Source organism: Cheilinus undulatus, linkage group 19 (assembly GCF_018320785.1).
Source record: "Cheilinus undulatus linkage group 19, ASM1832078v1, whole genome shotgun sequence".
NCBI classification, from domain to species: domain Eukaryota; kingdom Metazoa; phylum Chordata; class Actinopteri; order Labriformes; family Labridae; genus Cheilinus; species Cheilinus undulatus.
Window position 1 is genome coordinate 7,352,605 of NC_054883.1, and position 24,989 is coordinate 7,377,593.

The window sequence follows — 24,989 nt, forward strand, 5'->3', positions numbered from 1 at the left end:
AAAGTGTTGGAAAGGGTTTAAAATGTCAAAAATAAGTGTTTAGTGGCAAAAATGTGTTAAAATTTGTGGGAAAAAAATTATGGAAACCAGTTAAATTTGGCAAATTTAGTGTAAAGTAGCATCAGTGCAATTTGAAAAATATTCTCAGTTTTTTGGGGAATCTGGAGACCCCCCAGTGTCTCGCGACCCCCAAGGGGGTCCTGAGCCTGAGGTTGAGAATCACTGCCCTAAAGTTGCGGACTTAGTTGTATTTTTGACAGACTCTTTTCACATGCCTCTGGTAAAATGCAACGACATCCAGAGCACAACCAGAGTTGTGCCAATCCTCCTTCCTGCCCTACAGTGACCTCAGGTGGGCTCACTGGCCATTACATGCCTTACTTCGCCCTCAATTTGTAGCCCAAACATGCCTAAAATGTATGCACAGAAATGTATATACTATAAGAAAACCTCAGTTGCAGAAGAAAGTAACTGTTTTGTTTGTTCCATACCTCAGTGAGTTAAATTTGAATACATTTTGAATAAATTCATGCTCAATGAAGAATACCTGATGACGTGGTTGATGACGATGGGGTCAGGGGGTAGGAGGAGGTTGGTGAGGCGTTGAGGGATCTCAGAGAACTTCAGTCGAGGGCAGTCGAAGATCTGTAGAGGAGGAAAAAATAAAAATGGCTTTAAAGTGCTAATCTTGAGGCAAAGCTGATGGATTGGCCAGATTTCATTTCTGACATCAAGCAGATGCATTTTAAAAAGCCTCTACCTGAAATATTTGTTTCTGGTCAGAGAATGACAAGACCAATCAGCATCAGTTTAGGAGAACGAGGCGGCAGCTATGGGTCGGGTTTAGCTGCATTGCAGTTCTGTAAACAATGACTGCCAGTAAAGAGATAATTGAGATGGAGGCAGTTTGATCAGGACTGGAGGACAAGAAGTTTTTGAGTTTAATTTACCAACTGGCTCCACTGACAGTCAACAATGATCACAGCTGCCTGCTGAGCTTGCATTTTGTCATCCACTCATGCCCACTACATCATATAATTTGTTGCTCTGATTGGCCCGTAACGAATGTGACAGACAAAACGTTCAGCCGATCTCACTCTACGATTTATTTTGTAAGATTCTGCCCATCCCAAGCACCATCTATTGGGTGTTGCCCAGATGGATGTGAAATATGTCATGGATATACAAAACAGTCTATCTGGTGTGTCCGATTAAAAAATCTTTGGCAGCTATTATAAATTCTTGTTTTCATCATAGACTATAAATAAAGACGGACAACATGACAGCTCCCAAAAAGTGATGCCAATCAGAGTTTCCCCCACTCACTGGCTGCATATGTTATAACCTCTCCATGTTAACAGATGGGACATGGGCCAGAATATAGGGCAAAACTAAAAGAACTTCTTGTCAAGCTTATTATGTCAAAGTGTTTGCTTTTTGAGAAGTTTAGTGTGAATTTGATGAGAGAGGGTATAAGGATTTTCCATATCTATTTTTGAGCTTTTATGCATTTATTCAGAGGACAGTGGATGAGTCAGACACTGGGAAAGAGTAGGGAATGACGTGTGAGAACGAAGCCACAGGCACAGGCTTGAACCCAGGCCGTCTGCTTTGAAGACGACAGCCTCAGTACATAGGGAGTGCAAAATACCCTAAACACTAAGCCAACAGCACCCTGTCATGATTGACAGCTCTGTTGACAATTGCAGCGCTCTTCACCTGATTGCTAGAATAGAAGAAGAGAAGCAAGAGGAAATGAAAAACTAATGTAGGAGTTACAGAACTTTCCATAAACAGCAGTGTCTGTTACAAATTAACTCAAGAATCCGTTCTGTGTTGATTGCACCAACCTAAGGGATCTCTGTCATTTTATCATTAAGTCAAATGTGTATTTTGGTTAGCAGAAGGGGTGGAACGTCACTTCATTGCTTTCAATCACCTGCTCCAAAAAACAGCAGCTACTATTGACCACTATGTGGAGCTGCAGCTTGGGCTTTTTGATCTTCTGTTTCTTTAAAACAATCAATGCTTACATTACATGACAACCACAGAAAAACAGAAGCAGAGGCGGTGATTAAAACCATGAGTTTTGCGCACATGTGACCCTTATACACCAACTGGGGCACTATTCCAATCACCCAATCTCCACAGCCCTTGCCAGAAAATAACTTCAGTGACGTATCTACACATTTGGTAAAGAATACTTTTCATTACTCTGCAGCCAGGATGAAAGTCTACAAAAGTAAGGGCAGATTTTTGAATTTTCCATGTGCCCTGGTCAACAATGCTGCATCAAACCATAGATGAAACAAAAAAGCTCCTAGTTGAAACTAGCTAACAAAACTATCAGGACCAGTGTCAGCTGTCACTTTCTGTCGTCGCTAACATTTCAGTCAGGAACACTCTTGTCATACATTCAACCATTTTATAGTTTTACTAGGCGAAAAAGACTCTCCTCTAAAGATGCGCCCTGGATTAGTCAAGCAGCATGCTTCAATTTTCCAGGGACCGCATGGCTAGAGCCCCCATACAACAGATACTTTTATGACAGTGTATATTTAATACAATCTAATTAGTTCAAAAGCAATTAATTCATACTAGCATGAATCTGAATATGAGGGTGCAACAAGCTTTATGCTATAAAGGAGGATGCTGGGGTGGAGGAGGTTAAGCTTTGCCAGCAGCAACAGAGTGGTGCATCAGCACTAATGCAAGCAGGTATTAATGTGAAGTACGTCATATTTAGATACACAGCAGTGTTGAGAGAAAGAGCTGTGATTGGCTGTGGGAGCTGGGAGGTGATAATTAGGATCAGCTGGCTAAAAGATGATCCCAGCTGGGCGTATGACTATTGTGTTCTGCATGAGCTAATGCTAGGCTTTATTAAAGTGTAAGTGAAGCCCAGCTCAGAGCTAACTCCGCCCACTTCAAGATTTCAAAAAAAGTAAGAAAGTGAGCAGTTTGGTACTGAGGGGGGAAAGGGAAAAAGACTTTTTTTTTTTTTGAAAGGACCGGGTTTTCCAGATAAAGTCGAAGTGACAGTGTCTCCCCTTGCCAGAAACTGACGCAGAATCCTGCAGCACTGCTGCCTCGTAGTGATCTTTTGAGGTGGGAGACTTCCCCTTCCAGAGTCCCCTGAAGCAGGCTGTGGTGGTGGACCGTGGTGGCCCTGAGCACTACCTGTTTGGACCACTGGCTCTAGCACTGGCGTTACTAAAGCCGGAGCTCTCAGAGCTGAAGCAGCGCAGGAGAGGATGGGGGTGGTCTCTGAATGGTAAAGTCAGTTAGAGGTAATAACATTCTACCTTTTATATACAGTTTGTGACATAGAAACCCACCGATAGTAGGTTTCTACATTACATAAGCACCGCCTTCTCAGAAAAGATTTTTCAAAGCAGATGTCTGTTTGAGTTAAATAAAAGCCGTAAAATACAGATTTTTATCAGTTTGGTGCAAACATCAGAAATATCTTAATTCAGTAAGATACCTCAGTGTTCAGCCGAAAAAAATGTTAAAGTGTTCACTGCTTCTTTAAGTGTGTTGAAACCAAAGAAATAAATTCTCATGTTGTCCAAATTACACAATATTTCCTGCTAAATTGATGTCAATATCATGGCAACAACAGTAAACTTTACAGGGAGCCTTGTACCTGTTGGAAGTACTTGTCACAGTTGATGTACTCCTTGTCGTGTGAGTCCTGCAGTTTGTTGGTCTTGACGTACTGCCAGAGGGCCTGGATGATGCAGGAGCGAGTCTGAGTGTGAATACCGAGCAGGCGAGCCAGACGAGGGTCCAGCTTAAACTGTGGAGGCTGAGGAGACGATATAATCACATTACAACACTTTTTACAACCGCCCACCTTCCAGCCTTTACATCACATCTGACTGCCTTATCGTATTTCTGTGGCTTAGACACTGATGTCATGTTTGAATGGAGTCTTTAAAAGTGCTCTGTAATGTTTTTGTACGCTGGTTGTTATCTGGGTTTCGAGGCCCGCGGGATGTCGATACAACAGCAGATTTCACGGGACGGATTAGTCACAGAGTTGTAACAGAGGAGAGTCTATTTTGGGACAGAGTTGTGAGCTGCTGGGAGACTTTTGAGGAGCCACTCTTTTACCTGGTAGTCCAGCATCAGCAGCAGAGTGCAGCGAACACTCACATCTCCCGGCCTCTTCACCTGGAAGCCGTCTGTCTCCTGAGTGGTGGGTGTACGGTGCCACTGGAGGAAAGAAAAACACAACACGTTGTCTACATGTCCAAAACAGAGCAGCTTTATTCAGACTGTTTCACACTTCAGCTTCTGTTTGTTTCACACGATATTCATAAGAAAAAATCTTTGTTTTAAATGCTGTGACCATCTTTTTTTTCTCATCCAGCTTCCTGTTTGGAGAAATGGGAGTTAAAACAGTTTGATTTTTATAATTAGAGATTTCTGAATTTTAATTTTTTTTATTGGTTTGAGGAGGGCAGACTCCCTTGGAAAAACCATTCTCATTTTTGCCAAACCACACATTTTCAACAACACAGGATTCAGAATATCCTGACAGTTTTGAGGGTATTCGGTTATGTTTCCAGCGAGTGACTCAAATGTGGTTAAACAACACCCACACAGCACTGATGCTGCAAATTAACCAAAGTGGCAACGTGGCTACAGGAATGTCGATGTCAGCTGGTCAGCCGGAGCCACAATTCTGACTAAAACATGTCAGGAAACGTGGATTTCCTCTAAACTACTTCCAGATCCATATTTTCTGGACAATACTGATGACTTCAGTGATAACCTAACTTCTTCTAGCTTTCACCTGGGGGTTCTATTTGTGATTTTGATTAAAATGTCTAATCCTAATAATAAAATTAAAGAGGCAAGCAATTAAAAAATCCTCATACTCTCTTTAAAGAGTCATCTTTGTATGATGGGCACTGGTTTAGCTCATTTGGTATAGCAGGGGTCCATATACCGTTACAGTCCTAAACAAACTGGCTACAAGATTGAATCCTGACCTGCTTGGTGCGTTTTTTACACTGCAGGTCACAGTTACCGATTCACACCTATTCAAACACTGGAAGAGGCTGCTGAGTAAAGTGGCCATCAGTATAAACTAATCCGGTTGATATGCATTCATGTTTCACTGACAAAGAAGTGGGGGTAATTTAGGATTAAGTGTCTTGTCCCAGGACACAATGACACTGAGACCGTAGAAGCTTGGATCAAACCCCCAGCCCTCTACTTGAGAGCTGACCAACTCAGCCGCTAATCCACAGCTACCTTCTGACACATGTCCAAATAGTCGCCTCCATTATTCTCTACGAACATGAATGAATGCGCCATGCTCCAGCACTTAACACCACTGCTCTATTCCCAGCATAGATGGCCATGGCTGGTGGACTGTTTCCTGAGAGAACAGCTGTTTTTAAATCTCAGCTGCTCTTTTTAGAGGCATAAAGAAGAAATTCAGCTCCATCTTTCAGTCAAGGTATACTGTAGAATAAGTGGGAGGCCTCAGTCACAGGTAAAATATCACTGCTCTTATTGTGTTTTTACATACACAGTGAGCTGGAGAGGAGTTCCCCTGGTGAGTTCTCACTTCTAGTATCAAGCGCCTGGCCCAGCAGGGGCTGGTGAGGAGTTTTAGACTTCTCCCTTTCAAACTAGACCAATAAAGTCAAGGCTGGAGCATTTGTAAACATGACAGAATTCAAACAAATGAACAAATAGATAAATGCAGACGATACACAGCTTTTCCTGTCCTTTCCACCAGATGACACAACTGTCTCAGCTTGGATCTCATCCTGCCTTGCTGATATCCTGACTGTGCTTGTGTTGGTCTTGCTGAATGTCAAACCCTTGACAAATAAAACCAAAGTTTTTATTCCACATGTTCAGCTTTTCTTTTATTATTTTAGTATATAGAAAAATTCTCATTTATGCTGTGGGCTAATGTCAACAAAGTGTTAGCTTTGTTTGCTATATATCTTAAATGTCTCCTGTCGTTACAGCCCACTTTCTCTCATTACTGAAAAATTACTTCTCATTCTGCACCGTTCGTAGTCTCTCAGGCATCTAAAGGCCTATTATTAGAGACTCTGCTTTGTCATACTCATGTGGATGCACTTTTTTAGAGTCAAAGCTAACATTTAGATCCATTCACCTTATATTGTTAGCATGTCTGTAACAAGAAGTCCAGATCTTGTAAACCTAGTAATAGCCTGTTGTTTGGTATAAGGTTTACATTTGTGCTTAAAGGGCATACACAGTATGCCATGTAACCAAGATAACACATTTACCACGTGGATGGGCAGATGAATGTTAGCAGCATAGATAAGTTATGTCAACCATGCCAAAAGCAATTTATTTTCTGTTTTAACATATTGCAGAGCTTCCTAAGCATTGAAAAACAGATTAAATGTTATTTAAATGTCCCTTTTTCTTTAATACTGACAAACTGAAAAGAAAAGCACTTGAAAAACCATCTTCACTGCCATGAATTGCACTAAACTGGCATCCAATATGGAGTAATGTTTTCCTCCAACCAATGGCTGACTCAGAACAGATTAAACACTGATTGTACCTCAAGGTAGAGAAAAATTTCTTTTGATGGACAATCATTCAAAGCGTAGCACCTGAGTGCCTTGCTAAAACACCCTCTCAAAAGGAGGAACCTTGAGAAGTCATAAATTTCACTCTTAAAGTGGCTTTTTTAAAGTCAGTACATTTTGTGAGGGTACAAAGAGAAGCATGGCTAATGATGGATTTTTTTTTTAAGTAAGTGAGCACTTGTTTTCTCCAGCTCTCAAAGCTGCATGTTAAAACAACCTTGCAATGTTGAAAATAAAAAAATTAAAATCCCTTTCCTTTATCTAAATCAATTTACTGGAAAGGAGAGAGGGCAGTCCAATTGCTCCGTCTATTTTATTTTGTATTAATCTCTTAGGGATGGAAAAAGAGAGTGGGTTAGTTGGGGTGATTGTAGCTCGAGTATTAACCAAATATCACAAAAAACAATTTCCTGTGAATATTTTTCCGCTGCAGAATGAAGAGACCGACACTGACCCTGACTATTCACTGGATTGTGCAAATACCAGAGCTCCATACAGCTAATGGGAGAGATCTCAAAAGAAAGCCACCAACAGGCCAGTTGGCCTCAAATGAATGTTGAAGGAACTAACACTGAATGCTAAGGGAAACAGCTTCTTATAGAGAGATGTGACACTTAAACATTATGGATTTTTCCTTGATAGCAACTCCATGAAAAGGTAAAACAAGGCAACATAACTGAAACACCTTGTGTGGGCCACGGGTTTTTAACAGAAATCAGTTTTTAGCAAGGCCAACATCATCTATGCTCTTGTTTCTAAGAGATAGCATTGCAAATACTCTTTAAAACATGTATCTTTTCAAATAAAACCAATTACAGCAAATTACCTGTTCTACTCAAAACTACTGTCCAAAATATCAGCTCCATTTATAAGGAAAGAGCTAGCATTTTCCTTGCCAAGAGAAAGAGAAGTTTGTAAACTATTGGCATGTCTGAACATTCTAAGTGTGTGTGTAAATGTAGTGGGCCTACACTGCTGACAGTCGAAACAGTCTGAGAACTGAGGCAGAACGATGGACCCTAACCCTCAGTGAGCCCCATATTAGTGACGTAGCGGATATAGTACTGTACAGCAGGCTAGCACGCTAGCTAACATTAGCATCCGCTAGCAAGCATGGTATTTAAAACAGCAGCACTTTTCAACCAAGAAAAAGGCATTCAAGGCAAAATATGTTTCATTTTCTTAAAGCAAATGTTGTTAATATAAAACAGAAGTTGAATCACTGTAATAGTGAGCGAAACAGGCGTCAAATCTAAAATATCATCTGTAGTCAACTTGCTTTTTAAAAAGAAGTACAAAGAGGAAACAGATGTGGTTGTGAAATTTTAGGCAATTTGGGAGAATACCTAACCACAAGATTAAGTGCTCTGAACTGTATTTAAGCTTACTAAAATACAGCATGCTAACACAAGTATGTGCTTTGGGACATCATAACTGTTTTAGTCTGTTCAAAATATTCAGCTAGCTTAGCTAAGTGTAAAGACAAAAGAAATCTGCTCGATAATAAATTCTCTACACTGCAGGGTTTTGTCAATATCTGTACAAAATTTAGAGTAAAAAACCCAGCAACAACAAATGTTTACAGTTATACAAGCTTGAAAGCATGCTAGCAAAACAAGCTAGCAGTCTCCCTGCTGTAGCGTTTAAACCACAATAATTATTGTTAAGAAGCCTTAAGAAAAACACAGACCCAGAGCAAACTCATAATCTAGCATTAGTACGGTTTCCAGCCTCCAGTTTTTGGTGTATTTCTTGTTTTTTTCCATAAAAAACCTGACTGTGAATGCTATAAATTGAAAAAATACTATTGGGTGATGTTAAAGTCCTGCCAAAATTGTAAAGGGATTATGCTATGAATATAAATATGATTTGTTTTACTCTGAAGGTAAACTACACATGATCCCTACCCTGCCCAAAGACAAACAGTTTGTTTTTTCATGATGTCCTTAAAACTATTAAAAAGGCTTTAGGTCAATTATCGTTGATGTCTCAATACAAAGTTCCTCTTAGGATGATTAATGGTGTTTTATTCAAATGATTTGCCTTTGCCCAAAGTTAACTCTGAATAATATTACTATTATTTAGATTATTTATGCTATTTTCAAAAGGGGGTTTGTGTTGTTGTTTTGTTTGTTCTTTTTATCATTTCATTATTTTCTATTAATATTGTTTGGATAATATTAGTCTTTTATTGTATGTATCTTACATAAAATAAATAAATATCAAAAATAAAAGAAAATTTGACTTCTTTGGTTTGTAATGTCTTTTAACTTTTTACAGTGTCTGAGTTTTGAAAAGCGCTTTATAAATAAAATGTATTATTATTATTAAAATGAAATAAAATAAAATGAAATTTTAATTTTTTTTTTTTTTTTTTTTTTTTTTTTAGCAGAAGTTTAAAGTAATGTTTCAGTATTTTTTAAAATTGTCTAAGATGAAGCCCACAGAGCCAAACAGCAGATCAGATATGCTGAAGCAGAAGAGCATGCAAGCTCACATTGTAAAATAGTGCCAAACACAGAGGCTTTCTGTGTGGAAAATAACAATTAAAAATTTTCAGTATAGCACAAAACTGAGCAAACACTGTATTTTGGGACACTTTGACCTAAAACTCACTAAATTAGACTAAGCAACTGTACCCATCTGTGGCACTGTATAGCCCAGCTTCCCCAAGCACGTCATGCTTAAAGGGACAACGCTCACTACAACGACTGGAAACCACCAATGACACTCTTATTACCAAGTACATTAAGCAACACAACTTCAAAAATATACCCTCCTACACACATACAAAAAAAACAAGAAAAATTGACCCAGGGCATGTAATCTCTCATTTGTGTATCTTTGCATTAATATGAACATGGTATACCTTTTGGTTTTGGTTTTATCAGGCATGCCTGGGCAAAACAGTTTGAAAACCACAATGCTGCATAACAACCCCATGCAACATGGCCTTTTCTTCTGCAGCACTTTCATTTTTTTCACAAGTAGCAAAACCTACTGCTCAAATTGTTGACCCCAAATACACACATAACAGTAGTAAATAGATACATGCATGCATTTTGCCATTTTTTTTTGCCAAATTTCTAAGAATTTGTTAAAAATTTTCACTGCATTTTGAGGGAAACCCCATTTTATTTTAATCTCAAAACCCTGATGACCATGCAACTCTTATAAGAGCCTGTGGTTGGTTCATTAAAGCAGTTAAAAGGTTTCTAGTTTGCATCTTCCTGTACACAGAAAAAGCAGTGGCCAATTTTAAACTGACCTCAACCAGGTGGTTGTCGGGGCCATAGAGATCTTTGTCCAACTCGATCACCAGGCTCTTAAAGAACGAGGAGAACTTCTTTTTCTGCTTCCCTGGCTGTAAAACAACAGAGAGGACTGTCAATGGATGTCTCAAATCATAAACGTTATAATGCAAAACAAACACATTCTCCCTGTTTTTACTCTTAGAAACAGCACTTATGAGAAACCCACAGTGAGATCAGAAAGAAAAAGAGACAGCAGACATTCTCAGGGTCCACTTCCTGTGAGCTCGACCAGAAATATTTGTGGTCTGTGAAACTTAAACACTTTGTGAAATGACGGCCGTGCCCCCAGACTGCTGAGAACATCGGAGCTTTATGATGAGAGGCGTACAGTGCAAAACAATTCTTTATCCTTTATTCAAGAGCATCAATCATTTATTTTATATTCCAGGCCAGATGACACTTCTCTGTCCCGAGCTGTTTGAGTGAATCATTTTGAAGTGTAACTGCTGCCAAAAAATGACCCGAGCTGCTCACTTTCATTCTAAATGGGAAAGTTATGATCTCAGTTACTGTTTTAAATGCTCAGGGAATTTATCTCCCACTGATGACATAATCTTTTACCCTGCTGCACATCAGTGTCACAGAATCTCTAGTTTTTAAGTTGGCGTGAATCTGCTGCATATTTTATGTGTACCAAACTCACGTCATCCAGCAGCTTCCCCTCCACTCGCAGTTCCCATGATGCAATGCTGCCATCTGAGTCATCAGCGTCAGGTCTGGCGGGGTTAAAGGTGTTGGATATGTAAAGCCTCAGTTTACGCTTTTGCTGCTGACACAAGGGGACATAAAATATCCAAGTTTAAAATTGGGCATTCACGATGTTTTGAATTGAAATTTTAGTGCTGAACAAGCAAATTTGTGCAAATTATTTTAAAGGAGACTATTTTTGTGTTTTAAGATGAGAAATGACTCAAAAGGATTTAAAACAAAGCCACATAATAGAGGTTCCTCATTTACTATCATTTTTAATCTGCTGATGTGCTAAAATCAAAATATTTATGTCCATTATTCAGCGTCGTTTCTGTTGTCTTTCCTTACCTTCATTGGTCTCTTCAGCGCTTCCTGTATGTCCACACGTTTGCGCATGATGGTCTGGTCCAATTTGCGCTCAAATGCCAGCAAATCCATGTAGGCCTGAGACTCTGGGACCAGCTCACGGATCTGCTCAGAGGTGAAGACAACCCAACATTAAATCTTTAAATCTTTACTTTAAATACACAAGATTGGATGTAACATTTCCTTCACATGGACTGTCTAAATATCACTAAAAGCTTCAGCAGATTAGTCAAGAGTTTTGCCTCGGTGCTGAAGGAGGAAGTCTTGTTTCAAGGACGATTTGAGCAGCTCTGCAGCATGAAGTCTCCTTTCATGGGATTGTAAAAGATAGAAAAGCAGGAAGAGAATAGTTCACTTTTTTTGCAAGTATTGTCCAATCGTTAGTCTTTTTAGATGTGTGGATCAGAGGAGAAGCTCAGTAGTGGTCTCATAGTTGTACAGTTAATAACGTCAGCTGTCAGTAAGTATTGCTTAAAAAAAATCCCTCAACCAGATCCTTTAAGGCTCACAATATTACAGTATTACTCATTTGTTTCTCAATATAATTTCCTGACATAACCTATATGTTGGAGAAATATGTGTCAGAGTATTTAGTTAGTTATACACTAGATTCGAGTTTATGCTTACTACTGTTAACCTGACATGCCACATGGATTTGTTTCACACATCCATCTGGAAAACCTTCAATACTAAGCGTTTGGGAAAGGGTAGAGGATTTGAAAGAAACTCAGAGTGTGATTGGATGAACGTTCTGTCTGTCAATCTTTACGGGCCAATCAGATCAACAAAACATGTGATGTCGTAGCTGTGACCGATGTGCACAGCTACAGAGGAATAACGCGAACCATGGCAACTGTAGACGTGTCAGTACTCGACTTTTGTTGTTTTGAAAAGAAAACAACTCACTGCTGTTCTTTGTTCTTCTTTTAACGAAGAAATGTTGTCAAGTTCTGATAAAACTGGCGCTTTAGCAGCATCCACGCTAATGTCTTCTGCCATAATTGCACCGGCCTCTTTTTGCTGCTTGCTCATGTCACTACTCCGCCACGTGTGAAGTACTGCCCCTCGACGCTGATTGGTCCTGTCACCTTCTAACCGGGCTCAAACGGTTCAGACGGGAGCTTTGTAAGATGGATTCACCAGTGAGTAACACAGGCGTATCCATCTGCTTTGCAAGGTTATACTACTGTAGTTGCACGTTGAAACAAATGTTTGAGGGTGTTTTTGCTCTAATGGGGTTCTGTTAAAGTATAACCCAGGCTTGTCTCCTGATGAGTTAGTGCATCCAGTTGAACAACAACTTTCTTTAATTACATAAAAGAAAAGAAAAGCTGGCGCCAGGTATAGGTGGCAACAGAAACCGTCAACTTCTCCACAGTTTGAGCAGTGTTAAGCTGCCTGCCAGGCCGTGGTTCCTTGAGTATTTAACGTCACATGAACGCTATCTCTTTAACTCTATAAGAAGGTGAATCTGAACATGTCAGACAGCTCCTTTGATTTGCACTTGAAAAACTATTTAGGGAAGAAAATATCCACACATTGTAAATATCAAATACATAGTAAATTCTGAGTCAATATGGTGTTTAACCCCCCCCCCCCCCCCCCCACAAAACTAAGAATTTTATGGGTAGACTGCTTGTATGACTGCAAACAGACATTTTTGCCCTGCTTTACCCAGACTTATTCCTGCCTGCCCTTAAAAATTCCACATAAAGTCGAAGTAAGCTGATTGGTACGTGCAGCATGAAATATTCAAGAAAATTCATGAGAGTGGACCAGGGTAAGCACGTTTATATCATGTAACCTGTGAGCAATCTGTGTCACTGGCATGAATGTAATGAAGCTGCTTCAAACTCTTTCCAGCTCATCCACAGGTTATTTCCTTGCTTATTGATACTGTGATCTTTATTGTATACATAGCTTTGACATGAACAAATGCAATGATTTGCAAATCTCATAAACTCATATTTTATTCAAAATAGAGCATAAACAACATATCACACGTTTAAACTGAGACATTTTACCATTTCATGAAAATTTTTCCTTCATTTCGGATTTGATGTCAGCAACACATCTCAAAAAAGGGACAGAAACATTTTTACCATTGAGAAGCATCCCCTCTTCTTTTAAAAGCAGTCTTTAAACATCTGAGAAGTTCGGAGAGCAGTTGTTGGAATTTTGGTGGAGGAATGTTGTCCCTTCCTTGTCTGATGTAGGATTCTAGCTGCTCAACAGTCCTGGGTCTTCTTTGCAAGATTTTACATTTTATGATAAAGCAAATGTTGTCATCTGACCACAGAACAGTTTTGAATTTTGCCTCAGTCTATTTTAAATGAGCTTTGGCCCTGAGAATGTGGAGGTGTCTCTGGATTGTGTTCACATGTGGCTTCGTCTTTGCATGATACGGCTTTAACTTCGGTTTGTGGGTGGCATGGTGAACTATGTTGACAGATGATGATTTCTGGAAGCCCATGCAGTGATTTCCAGTGTAGAGTCATGCCTGTTTTTTAGGGTGCTTTCACATTAGGCCCAGTTGTTTTGAACAGCACTGTGGCACGATTCCTCCCCCTTCCCCCCGCTGGCTTGCTTTCACACAAGCAACATCAAACCGTGCCCGGGCCCACTTGTGTATTTACTCATTCTGAAACAGCAGGTGGCGGTATGCACGTGGCTGGTTTACAACCCCAACAAGGAGGAGAGAGATAAAGAAGCTACCATGGCAACCACTGGGGTTTTGACCCAGCAAAAAGTCTATCCTGCAGCCTTGGAGGATTTAAAATCACTTTTAAGATGCCAGCAACTTCGTCTTCGTATCTGCACATCTATGTGCAGCTCAGAGGATTAAACAGGCTTGAAGTGACAGGAGACTTTTATTGCCTTTGCATCTCTTCTCACTGAATCCAGCTTGTACTCATCTGTAAGGTGAGTAACAACAGACCGTTTATTGACTGGCTTCTGATGATTTCTGCCCTTTATTGAGGAAAAATGTGAACAAACTGCTGCGCTGTGGAAAGAAGTTTAGTTTTTACGATGATCTGAGCATAGTTGCATTCACATCCCATCCGAACCATGCCAGAGTCCACTTGAATCGCGCCCGAGACCACCTCCCCAAGCGGGCCGGGGCCCGGTGCCTGGTGGTGGTTCGTTTGCATTCACACTACCAAAATGAACCGGACTTTGGCCTCAAGTGCACTCGGATCCAGGATCGGGCCCCTAGTGTGAAAACACCCTTAATTTAGTGCCACCAGAGAGCCTGAAGATCACAAGCACCCAGTATTGACTGTCTTCTCCTTTGCACACAGAGAATTCTCCATATTTTCTGAATCTTTTGTTGATTTTATATACTGTGGATGACAGGATATTCAAAGACGTCACAATTTTACATTGAGGAACATTTTCCTGAAATTGCTCTACATTTTTTGATGCAGTTTGTTGCAGAATGGCAAACCTCAGAAAATCTTTACTTCTGAGAGACTTTGCCTCTCTAAAATGCTCTTGTCATTTTAATGACCAGTTGCAAAATGTTCTTCTAGCTGTTTTTCATGAGAACCACATACTTTTACAGCCTTTTGTTGCCCTGTCCCTTCTTTTTTGAGATGTATTACTGCCATAAAATTCAGAATGAGCTAATGTTTTTCACGAAATGGTAAAATGTTTCAGTTTAAAAACATATGTTGTTTGTTCTATTGTGACTAAAATGTGGGTTTATGAGATCTGCAAATCATTGCATTGTTTTAATTTACATCTTGCACAGCATCCCAACTTTTTTGGAATTGGGGTTTTGCTATCATTTGAAAAAAGTTAAGATGATTGGAGCTACGTTTGGTGTTTACAGTCAGGCCACTGGGTCAGTATGTTATGCTTTAGTTACCCTTGTCATGATTAAAAACCTACATAATTCTTCTACTATGGGGAAAGGTAACTGTATATGTAGTTGAAATAACTGTAAGTGATGACGTTGCTTTACTTTAGGCTTCTTTCTCCAACAATTGTTCAATTGTTTCAATTGTAAAAAACTGTAAGAAGTAAAAAAGTGTCTTTGCAGCTGCCTGGCCCTGCATTAATTCAGCATTTTACACCATCCTAGTGACACTGTGGAATAAAAATGAGATGCAGAGTGTGCAGCCAACCAGCCAGGACTCCAACATTACCATACCGATGAAAGTCCTCAGAGCATCAAGGGCTGCTGCTGCTGCTGCTGCTTACTTACCAAACTGTGCACACACGCTCCTCCAGCTCACTCCTTCTCCTCCCTCCCTCTCTTTTTCTCTTTCATGTTTCTATCTAAATGGCTGCCTTCATTGTTCCCTCTCATTCCTCCTCTATCTCCATCTCACCGGGCCGAGGTGCCGAGCAGACGGACGGAGCAGTGTGGCAGACATTCCCCGTCCCTGACTCATTATTGTGGAGTGGCGCCCCAGCCGTGCCTACTGCTATCTCTGTGTCTGGGTTATGATAGGAGGGGATAAGACTTGAGCCAAGACCCTCACAGTGTCCAGACCTCTACAGCCCCGGTGTTAAAGCCTTCTGTGTGCTGGCCAGGAAATGTTGAGGCGATGTTGTGGCAAAGGGCCGAAAAATCTGAGACCCCAGGATGAAAATCACAACCTCAGGCGGCGCAGACTCACCTGTGGCAACGCTGCGATTCAGCCGCCTCTTTCGGTTCTACTTGTGTTCGCGTCTTTGCCATATCCCGCTGACTATTCCAATTTAAATGAACAAGCCGGCGTCCAAATAACAAGAATGAAACCCTGCAGAAAACCCCTAAAACCTCCTGATCGCTCCCTTCATCCTCTCCCTTCTCATTTGGAAATAACACATAATCATCTGGCCCTCTGCGCCTTCCAAGAACCCCTGACATCAAAAAGGATTTTTCTGTTCTGCGCACAAAAGATAACAACACAAACACAGAGAGGAGGAAAAAACACAGCAACAAAGGTAAAAATATGCAGCCTCACCCTTTGCGGAAGAATCTTGTCTGCCATTTTCCTTCTCTTAGCACTAGAGAGAGGGAGAGAAAGACAGAGAGAAAGAGGAAAAAGAGAGCATGTTACTATGGTGACTGATAGCGTAGCACCCAGGCCATCTGCTAAAATGCTGGGCCATATCCAGCACCCCAGCATCCCAGCTGTGTGTGTGCTCATGTGTTTGTGTGTAATGCAGTGGTCCACCTGGAGAGCGAGAGTCTCTATCAGCCAAAAAAGTGTCACATCACACATCTCCTGCCTGACATGTATTGGCTGCACGCTCACATGCACAGAATCACTGGGGTCGGTGCAGCAGGAGCCGGACGGTGACAGGATGTGTGTTCAAGAGCTTTTAGGAATGCACAGTCTTCAAGGAGAAAGTATGTCTGTGTAGATATTTTCATTCATGAATTTCTGGCATTTCCTGCTGTGTGAGAACAACTTTTGTTTACCAAAATTGTGTTCTTATACTTACCAAGGATGGACTAAAAACAATAAATCATCTCTGCCAAGTTGGTGCCGTTGTCAGAACAGTTTTTCTTAGTGATACCAACTAAAAAAGCAACACTAGCGCTATTTCAGTTTCTTATCTTTGGAAAGCCGTGCTACATGGAGCATCCATGTAATTCATGCAAGTAAAAAGAATGTCTAAACTACCTTGATGTCACCACACTGCATGACAATGTCATCAAAGTTTGCAGAGGTGGAAAAAAGAATATTGTACTCAAATACAGTACAGTTACTTTGGTTAAAATTTATTCAAGTAGAGGAAAAAAGTACAGCTCTATAAATCTACTCAAGTCAGAAGATCATTTAAAGTTTACTACAAGTACTGAGTAGTTATTTATGATGCCTGAGGGGGTTGTGTAGTAAAAAATGATCTTTCCTTAATGAACAACAAAATTGAACAAATTATCTCCAACTGGGTTGTTTAGGTAAAGGCATACAGCAGTATGCGTAAGTTTAAGGCATGTAGTGTGCTAAGGATTCACCACAGGGCCTGATGTGGTATGTCCCAGGACGGAAGGGGGGTAGGGGAGGGGTTAGTGTGGCCAAGGTCAAGCCCAACAGCATCTCTTCTGTCCAGGCCTTTCAATAACATGCCCGGAGACCAGCGGCTGTTCTCGGCCTCTGGGACATCCACGGTATTTCCAGCGGCTCATGAAAACCCCTGTACTCCAATGGTAACCTAGGCCAGTGGTTCCCAACCTGGGGTCCAAGGATCTCAGAGTTATGCATGGCCCTGTCTGCTCTGATGTTGCCACATATGTACACATATCTTTTAAAAATCTGATTAGAAAAATGATGTACAATGGCATAATAGGGCCAACATAAAAAAAGATAAAAGAGAGAATCTGTAATTGTTTTCACCAAAAAGTTAACATTTTTGGGAGAATATGTTTTTTTAGATTATAAATTCCTACTTTTACAAGAAAACAAGATTAAGATTATTTTGAAAGTCACAAATCATGAGTTTAAAAAGACATTAATTCTGATATTTGAAACTAAAAAAGTCAAGTTTTTAAAATCCCAAATTTACAACAGTATAATGTCAAGAAACCAAACTGAAAACAGTGGTTGGATTTTCAACTTCATGACTTTATAACCCAAAAATGGTAAGTTATGGTCCGTGTAACAGTGTTAGTTTGGCAGCTATTTTTAATTTTAGTTTTAGTCTCCAGATGAAAAGTCTTTTAGTTTTAGTCTAGTTCTAGTCAATGAAAACTCAAAACATTTTAGTCTAGTTTTAGTCCATAAAAAGTCCTCACATTTTAGTCTTTACGTCTAGTCCAAATATTTATTTTCTTACCAAATCCTGGTAGTGTGTTCTCTGCACTCTGCCAGACCTGGGGTCCCTGCTTTCTACAGCTGAGAGGCAGAATAGATACAGCTGCATTGTTTTTGACAGATTTAGCCACAGTGGAGAAATATCACAGATTTTGAATGAAAACAAAGCTTTTTGTCAGTTTTAGTCATCATAGATCTATCTTTGTTAGTCTTAGTCTAGTTTTTGTCATGGAAAAAAAGGCTGTCGAAGAACATTTTTGGTCACAGTTTTAGTCGATGAAATTAACACTGCTGTGTATTGAAGACTTTTAAAGTAAAAATATGTTTTTTCCACTTAAACTAATTACTTTTCAAACTTGAAAATTTCACGTTTTTCCTGAAAAATTAACAGATCCTCTTATTTTTTCTAGAGCAGCCCTTATAAGAAATAATTTATACATAGATCTTTGAGACTACTAAGTAAGTATGCTAATTATTTTAGAGTTTTGTCAGTGAAAACAATTAAAATCAATCTGACTTTTTCTAACTGGGTTGTGGGTGGGCTTAGCTTTTCTTAGATAAGAGTAGGGGGGCCCTATGTGAAAAAGGTTGGAACCACTGCCAAAGGCGGTGCTTATTCACCACATCCACCTCAAACTCTGCCCTAAAAATGTGGACTTTGATATTTTTTCAACGGATTATTTTCTCATGCCCCTAGTAAAATGCCAGGACATCCAGAGCACTAACAGGATTGTTTCGATCCTCTTTCCCACTTGTTGTCAGCTTACTTGCCACTTCTAATATTTTGGCCCAAACATAGGTCAAAGTTCTGCCCAGTAGGCTACTGTATGCTGAGAAAGCCGAACTGTATGCCAAAGCCAAATCCTGCCCTGTTGTAAGACATGGACAGAGTCAACAGACTACCTTATTTCAACTTTTAGTGTTAATCTTTTTACTCAGTTGTTGATGCTTTTTAAAAACTAATGAAGTACAATACTTCTTCCAAAAATATACTAAAGTAAAAGTAAAATTACTAATTTAAAAATGGCACATTAAGCTGCTCAACTGCAGTAATGTAAGTGTAGTCAGTTCCTTTCCACCCATGATATTTCATCATTTATAATCTTGTCTTGAGGCTCTGAAATGTGTTTAAAATAAATTCATGAGACCCTAAGAGGATATCTATCCAAAAATATTTATCAAAATAATATACAACTCTGTTTCCCAAGATAAGGAGGATTTTTCTCTTGTTTTATCAAGTTTTCAACCCATTTTTGATGTTATCTTGGGATAACAATCCTGTTTTTCTCTTGATACAGACTTTGAGATCCCGACATTAAGGTTGTTATGAATCAGGCTGGACATTGTTTGGGGTTTTACTGATACTGGTGCTAAATCAATACTTGAAAAATTAAAAAAATGACGGTAATACAATATGAATTTTTACAACCTTACAAGAAGAAATATTTGAATTGAACTATTTTCATGGAAAAACAGCAGTGTATCTCAAATAATGAGGAAAATAAGCATAGTTCTCAATCAAAATGTACTTGTTAAACCAGGATAACTTCTAAAATAAAATACATAAAAAGGAAGAACAACTCAAATTCCAAGTTAAGAATACAAAACACTAACTTTTCACAATTTTATCTGGCTCCTCACCATTCTTCAGCGCAGGAAGGCCCGCAAGTGTTTGTTTATTGTGATGTGAGCCAAATAAACGAGAGAAAGTTTGTTTTTTGTCATCTATGGCTGGGAGCTGTATTTCCTTTTTATACTTTCTGAACATTTGTGGGACTCAGGCTGAGCACTCTAATGGGAAACCTCATTGGTGAAGCACAGCCTCCCCGTGGTAAAGCAAATGTATGGAAGCAGGTTCTCTTAGGGCTTCTGTAGATATTTATCCTTAAACTTAAACTCAGTCTACTTCCAAGTAACTTTACTGTGAAAATGTCACGGCTTTAACGAAGATATTTTTCCCTGAGTTAAGAGAAGATGCCACCCTCATTACTGTGCAAAAGCTAATATGTCATTAGCTTGGCTTATCTTAGCATAAAGATTAGTTACAGAGGGAAACAGCTGTCTGAAGGTAGCAAAAAGAAGCTACAGCTGTGCTAAAGCTAACAGAGTCAAACAGTAGGCTTTCATTGTTAACTGATAAATGGATAAATAATGAAAAGTTGTGGTTTTATCTCTTTTATAAGAGAACAGACACATTAACAAAGACGTGAACTTTAGAGTTGCTAGAGGGCTTTAGTTACTTTTTAAACAAAGTTAGGCTAGCTGTTTTTACTTGTTTCCAGCCTTTATGCTAAGCTAGGCTAAAACTGGCAGCAGGATTAGATTTAAGATGGTTCTGTTAATGTGACTTTACAACTAAGCCCACTGACTAAGACCTAGTCCACAGACTGGCAGGTTTTTTTTGATAAAAGGAGGGTTTTTTTGCTATGTTTTGGCCTTTTGCAAGCATGCTATCTGCCTTTTAGGTCACTGAAATTGTACCACAATGGTGGGCGTGGCCATACGTGCTGGTGACATTGCTAAAAGGACTTTTGACAGACTTATACAAACACCATTTTGCTCTGCATGTGAACAAAAACTATACCAGGGCTTTTTTGTGCCCTCAGGTGGATGAACATGTTTTTTGAAAAGGGATAATTTCTTAAAACATATGACATAAAACATCCATTATCAAAAATACATGCCTACATGTGGACTAGGTCTAATACTGTATGTAGAAGTCTTAATTCCAAATGAAAATAATCTTTTCCAGTAGCCATTCTATGGAAGCCCTAAGTGGACATGCACCCATGTATCTAGAGCTATCATTTTGTATCACACTATAAATTTACAGTACTGTGCATAACTTTTAGGTGTGTTTTGGCCGAAAATTGAGGCTAAAGTATGACATGTAATGTGAGCAAGCCCACTTGAGGGCACTACTGGGCAGGAAGGAGGATTGACACAACCCTGGGAGTGCTCTGGATGTCCTTGCATAATACGGGAAAATAACCAGTTGAAAAAAATAACAAAATCCACCCATTGCCATTGAGCTTGACCTTGGCCGTCCTCCTCCATCTCCAGCCCTGAGTTTGTGGCACATCCAGCCTCATGATGAATCCTTAGCACCCTATATGCCCAAAACGTATGCACATAACTGTCCAGTAATGGATACAGCAGTTATAAAAATGGGATCATGTGCCCATTATCGCTAACCCACAATCATTTTTACGATATTGCGCACATTAATTGCATCTTTTTAGTTAATAATTTCATTTTTTTTCAGTCATTCTGTTACCTTCTTTTGTTTCACATTTATGTCAGTTTCTGTTATATTGTGACTTTGTTCCTTCATGAAGCACACTGAGCTGCATGCTTTTAAAAGAAGCCCATCTATTATCTCATTATACGCTACATATGCTCATGTCGCCAAGCCCCGTTTTAAGCTAGAACTTTCTTCATTTTTTCCTTGCATGTCTTCTTGTTTGTACACGGGGGATTCTTTCGCAGTGTAGAGACATTTCCTGTCACACTGCAACGGTCTGTGAAGCAGTGTGTTACATCAGCATGCCAAATCCTGAAACAAGCCTGCTGCAAGGAGAATTCAAAGATCCGGGGGTGCATTGCAAAGGAAAAATAAAACAAACCTGCATCACAACAGTTCTGCTATTTCAAAGGGTTTTTAAGAGTCTGAGATGTATACTATGTTACTTTCTGTTCTAGCTTTATGAAACCGTTCCCATCATGCCATGCTCCAGTCCAAAGCATGCACAACTACATTTCAGGGGTCGACTTCTTGGCCTGGATGTATGCTTGATCAAAAACATCTCATTCAGGGAGTGCTGGGCTCAGGTGAAAGGCTAAAAAAGGCCAGAGTCATCAAACGTAAGAAAATGGACATGCAGCAGAATAAACTCCTACTTTGATCCGAGCGTGGGATCTGATTGGGGCTCTCTCATGTCCATCTGCCTCGCCGGCATCTCATTGGCTCCAGGGAATCCGACAGGCTTCCTAAGAATTGGTGAGGATTCGAAGGTTGTCGGATTAGAGTTGTGGCGAGACAGGCAGCAAAGAACGATGTCAGAGGGGGAAACACCTGCTGGTTCTGTTTGTTTTTCTGTGTTTGATGTGCGTTAAGTTCAAGGGTCTGTTAGTCGGTGCAATTCAAAAACTCAGACAGGGGCAGGCACTGCGATGGGATTGTGTCTGTGTCCATGCACGCACGAGAAGTGCAGCAGAGGAGGACCTGGAAGACGTCCTGCTCGTCTGAGGGACACGCTCATTCAACAAAAGTTTCTCAGTGAACCAAAACAATCATGCTTCACACAGACAGACAGACAATACACTGAGAATGGGCACAATGTGAACTCTGGGATGGAACAAGCAGTGTGCAGGCTTTTATTACTGGGCTGAAAACATGGAGGTTACACTGATGGAGGGATGTTGAGCGGGTTCCCAGGTGTATGGAGAAAACATACTATTCCTAAATCCAAACATTTCTGCCAAATTGTGAACACACAAGTGAAGCCTTTAAAGCGCTGGCCTTGAACTAAAACAGTTTTATTACTGAATGAAGCTAGAAGTGTCCTTGGTAGGAGGAATGATTTTCCAGGAATTTTAAAGGCAAAGCCTAAAGCGAGGTAAACAAAACAAGATAATCGTGCTGATTTTGGGTCAGATTCCCTCCTTCTGGCTCAAGTCAGAAGTTATCTTGCCAAGTTCTCCTGTGGTGTGAAGTGTGTTAAGAGTGATTTTACCCTCCCTCATCTGCCCTGGAGACAAGGAATTGGTGTACCTAATAAAGTGGTCAGTGGGTCTCTTTTCAGTCTCTTTTTCTCTCTCCTTTAAAAACTATTTATGTGTTTGTGACAGTAGACACTTTTGCCCTTTAATAAAGTAAAAAATTAGCTTATGGGGCACATATAGTCTAGTGGTTATGTTGGGCCCAGTGAAGACAGACAGCCTGGTTTCGAGTCCTGCCTGTGGCTCCTTTCCCGCTTGTCTCTCAACCACTCTCTCATCCCTATTTTCCAACCCCATCCCTGTCCCTACCCTGTCCTACTCTCTAAAATAAAGGCACAAAAGCACAAAGATATATATATTAAAAAAAGTTAAGTGACATATTTCCTTTCACTTAAATGCACATGGGTCTCAGCCCTGTTTACATTTTGCAACGACAATCTATTGTGGGCATTCAGATACAAATATGACTGCACTAACCTGTAATTTCCACATGCAACGGCTGCGCCACGCTTGGCAGCACCACGTTTTTTTGTCAACCAAAGGCGACTGACCTCACATACTGGAAGCAAGACTAGAGCCCTGCACAACGGTTAGAAAAGTGCAGGTTCACAGAAGAATAGTATGTCAACAGCGGATTATTTTACTTTTTGGGGTTTATTTGTCATGAACTCCAGCATGAATCCATTATATAATTAACCTCGCAAAGCAGATGGATACACCCATTTCCGTGTTTCTCACTGGTGAATCCATCTTGCAATGCTCCCGTCTGAACTGTGTGGGCCCGGCTAGAAAGTGACAGGACCAATCAGCGACGAGGGGCAGTGCTTTCGGGCGTGGCGGAGTCGTGACATAAGCAAGCACCAACAAGAGGCCAGTGCAATTATGGCAGAAGACATTAGCGCGGATGCTGCTAAAGCGCCAGTTTTATCAGAACTTGACCACATTTCTTCATTAAAAGAAGAACAAAGAACAGCAGTGAGTTGTTTTCTTTTCAAAAACAACAAAAGTCTTGTAATGACATGTCTACAGTTGCCATGGTTCGCGTTATGCAGTTATCTGGTTTACCAGATGGATGTGTGAAACAAATCTATCTGGCGTGCCAGGTTATTACAGTATTGGTTCCGCTATGAATGAGTACGTTAGGAAGTTAAAAGGTGAATGTGTGCTTCAAGGATGCACAGTTTTATGTAAAATTATGTGTTTTATTACCTCAAAAGTCAACTTTTCCTCATCAGTGGTGCTGTTGTAGCTCTGTGACCTTGCAGTGATTATTTGTTCTCACTGCAGGATGAGCCATAATGATGATATAGTGATGATTTATGATTGGGAGTTCACGCATTGTGTTTTATTTTGAAAGCACCAGATACTCTATGCTTTTGATTTCCTGTTTAGAGCTTTGTGATCCACAGGAATTGAAGCGGTCAGTGTATCTCTAAGGGGAGGGACGTGCCGTTGCCAGATTGGGGCACAGGCAGTGGAACGGCTCTGATTGACTAGACACAGAGAGTGACTCGACGGCTGATCACGGCGCAGCTGCTGTAGGCGGAAACTGGAGGTTAGTACTTGCATCAGCACTGTGCCACACTTAACTGTAAGTCTTAAGTGACAACCTGCATTTAGAAGTTTCTTGTTTGCCTCTTATTCAAATAACAGCACTAATACTTTGATATTTTTGATGCCATGTGTTTTAAACAATACAATATCTGTTATTCACACACTATATAACACTGCAAGTACTGATGTTTTGAAGAAAATCATGTATACATTCATAATTTAACCCAAAGCTGAGTGGTGAGAGAGACAGCGATGGGAAATGAGAGCATGTGCCAGTGTCCTGCTGCTAGAAGAAAGCATTGATACAGAGAGAGAAGTCATCTCCTGGTTGATTCACAGCCAGTTAGAATCACACCAACAACTTTGCCCATACATGAAGGAAGAGCCGGGATCTGAAGACATTCCACCCTTTCCTGCCTACTGCATTCCTCTCTCTGTCACAGCCTCTAGCCTCATTAACTGTTTTAATCACTGGTTAGCAAAACATCTTATTAAGTCTCTTTCACTCCTCATAAAGATGCACATGTCAATATTCATGTCCGCTTCAAACAGATAGAGAGCAGAGAAGAGACAGTGATATCTCCTGGTCCCTAAAAGTTTTCCTTTACATCCCTGCAGCCTGTTGACAGCTTTACAGCGGTGCATAAGCACTGTAAAACAGTACCAGAAAAAGAGGCATTTGGGCGCCAAAAGATTGTTTTTATTCCTGAGCTGAGCCAAATGATCAGGATTTTTAAACAGAGTCGCAATCTCTATCACAAAAAGTGAGGCCCGACAGACTGGCGGACTATTGCGGACCAAGTCTGGTTAGCTGGAAGACTTGAATACATACCAGTGCACGTTGCATCTGCACAAGTCAGGATGAAGGCATCCAAGACCAATCTGAGCAATCAGATTTCAAATCATCTTCAGAGCATGCGTTAATCATCTTTAAGTCATTACCACTTGGTTATCTGAATACCTCAAATACATTAATACTGGGTTTAAAA

At 40.2% G+C, this 24,989-nt stretch overlaps 1 protein-coding gene across 5 annotated transcripts in view; it reads right to left on the reverse strand.

Moving 5' to 3' along the window:
- Nucleotides 1-24,989, reverse strand: part of smarcd3b (SWI/SNF related, matrix associated, actin dependent regulator of chromatin, subfamily d, member 3b) — an 89,625-nt gene that overhangs the window by 9,010 nt on the left and 55,626 nt on the right. For 2 of the 5 annotated variants that reach the window (XM_041814231.1, XM_041814229.1), the window contains exons 3-10: nt 21,625-21,714; nt 15,928-15,970; nt 10,952-11,074; nt 10,557-10,682; nt 9,868-9,963; nt 4,120-4,221; nt 3,650-3,811; nt 548-645 (exon numbers count right to left, since the gene is read on the reverse strand). In XM_041814231.1, the coding sequence (XP_041670165.1) occupies nt 548-645; nt 3,650-3,811; nt 4,120-4,221; nt 9,868-9,963; nt 10,557-10,682; nt 10,952-11,074; nt 15,928-15,970; nt 21,625-21,714 (840 nt within the window). The remainder of the gene's footprint in view (nt 1-547; nt 646-3,649; nt 3,812-4,119; nt 4,222-9,867; nt 9,964-10,556; nt 10,683-10,951; nt 11,075-15,927; nt 15,971-21,624; nt 21,715-24,989) is intronic. The other 3 variants (XM_041814230.1, XM_041814233.1, XM_041814232.1) reach the window with 3 other exon arrangements.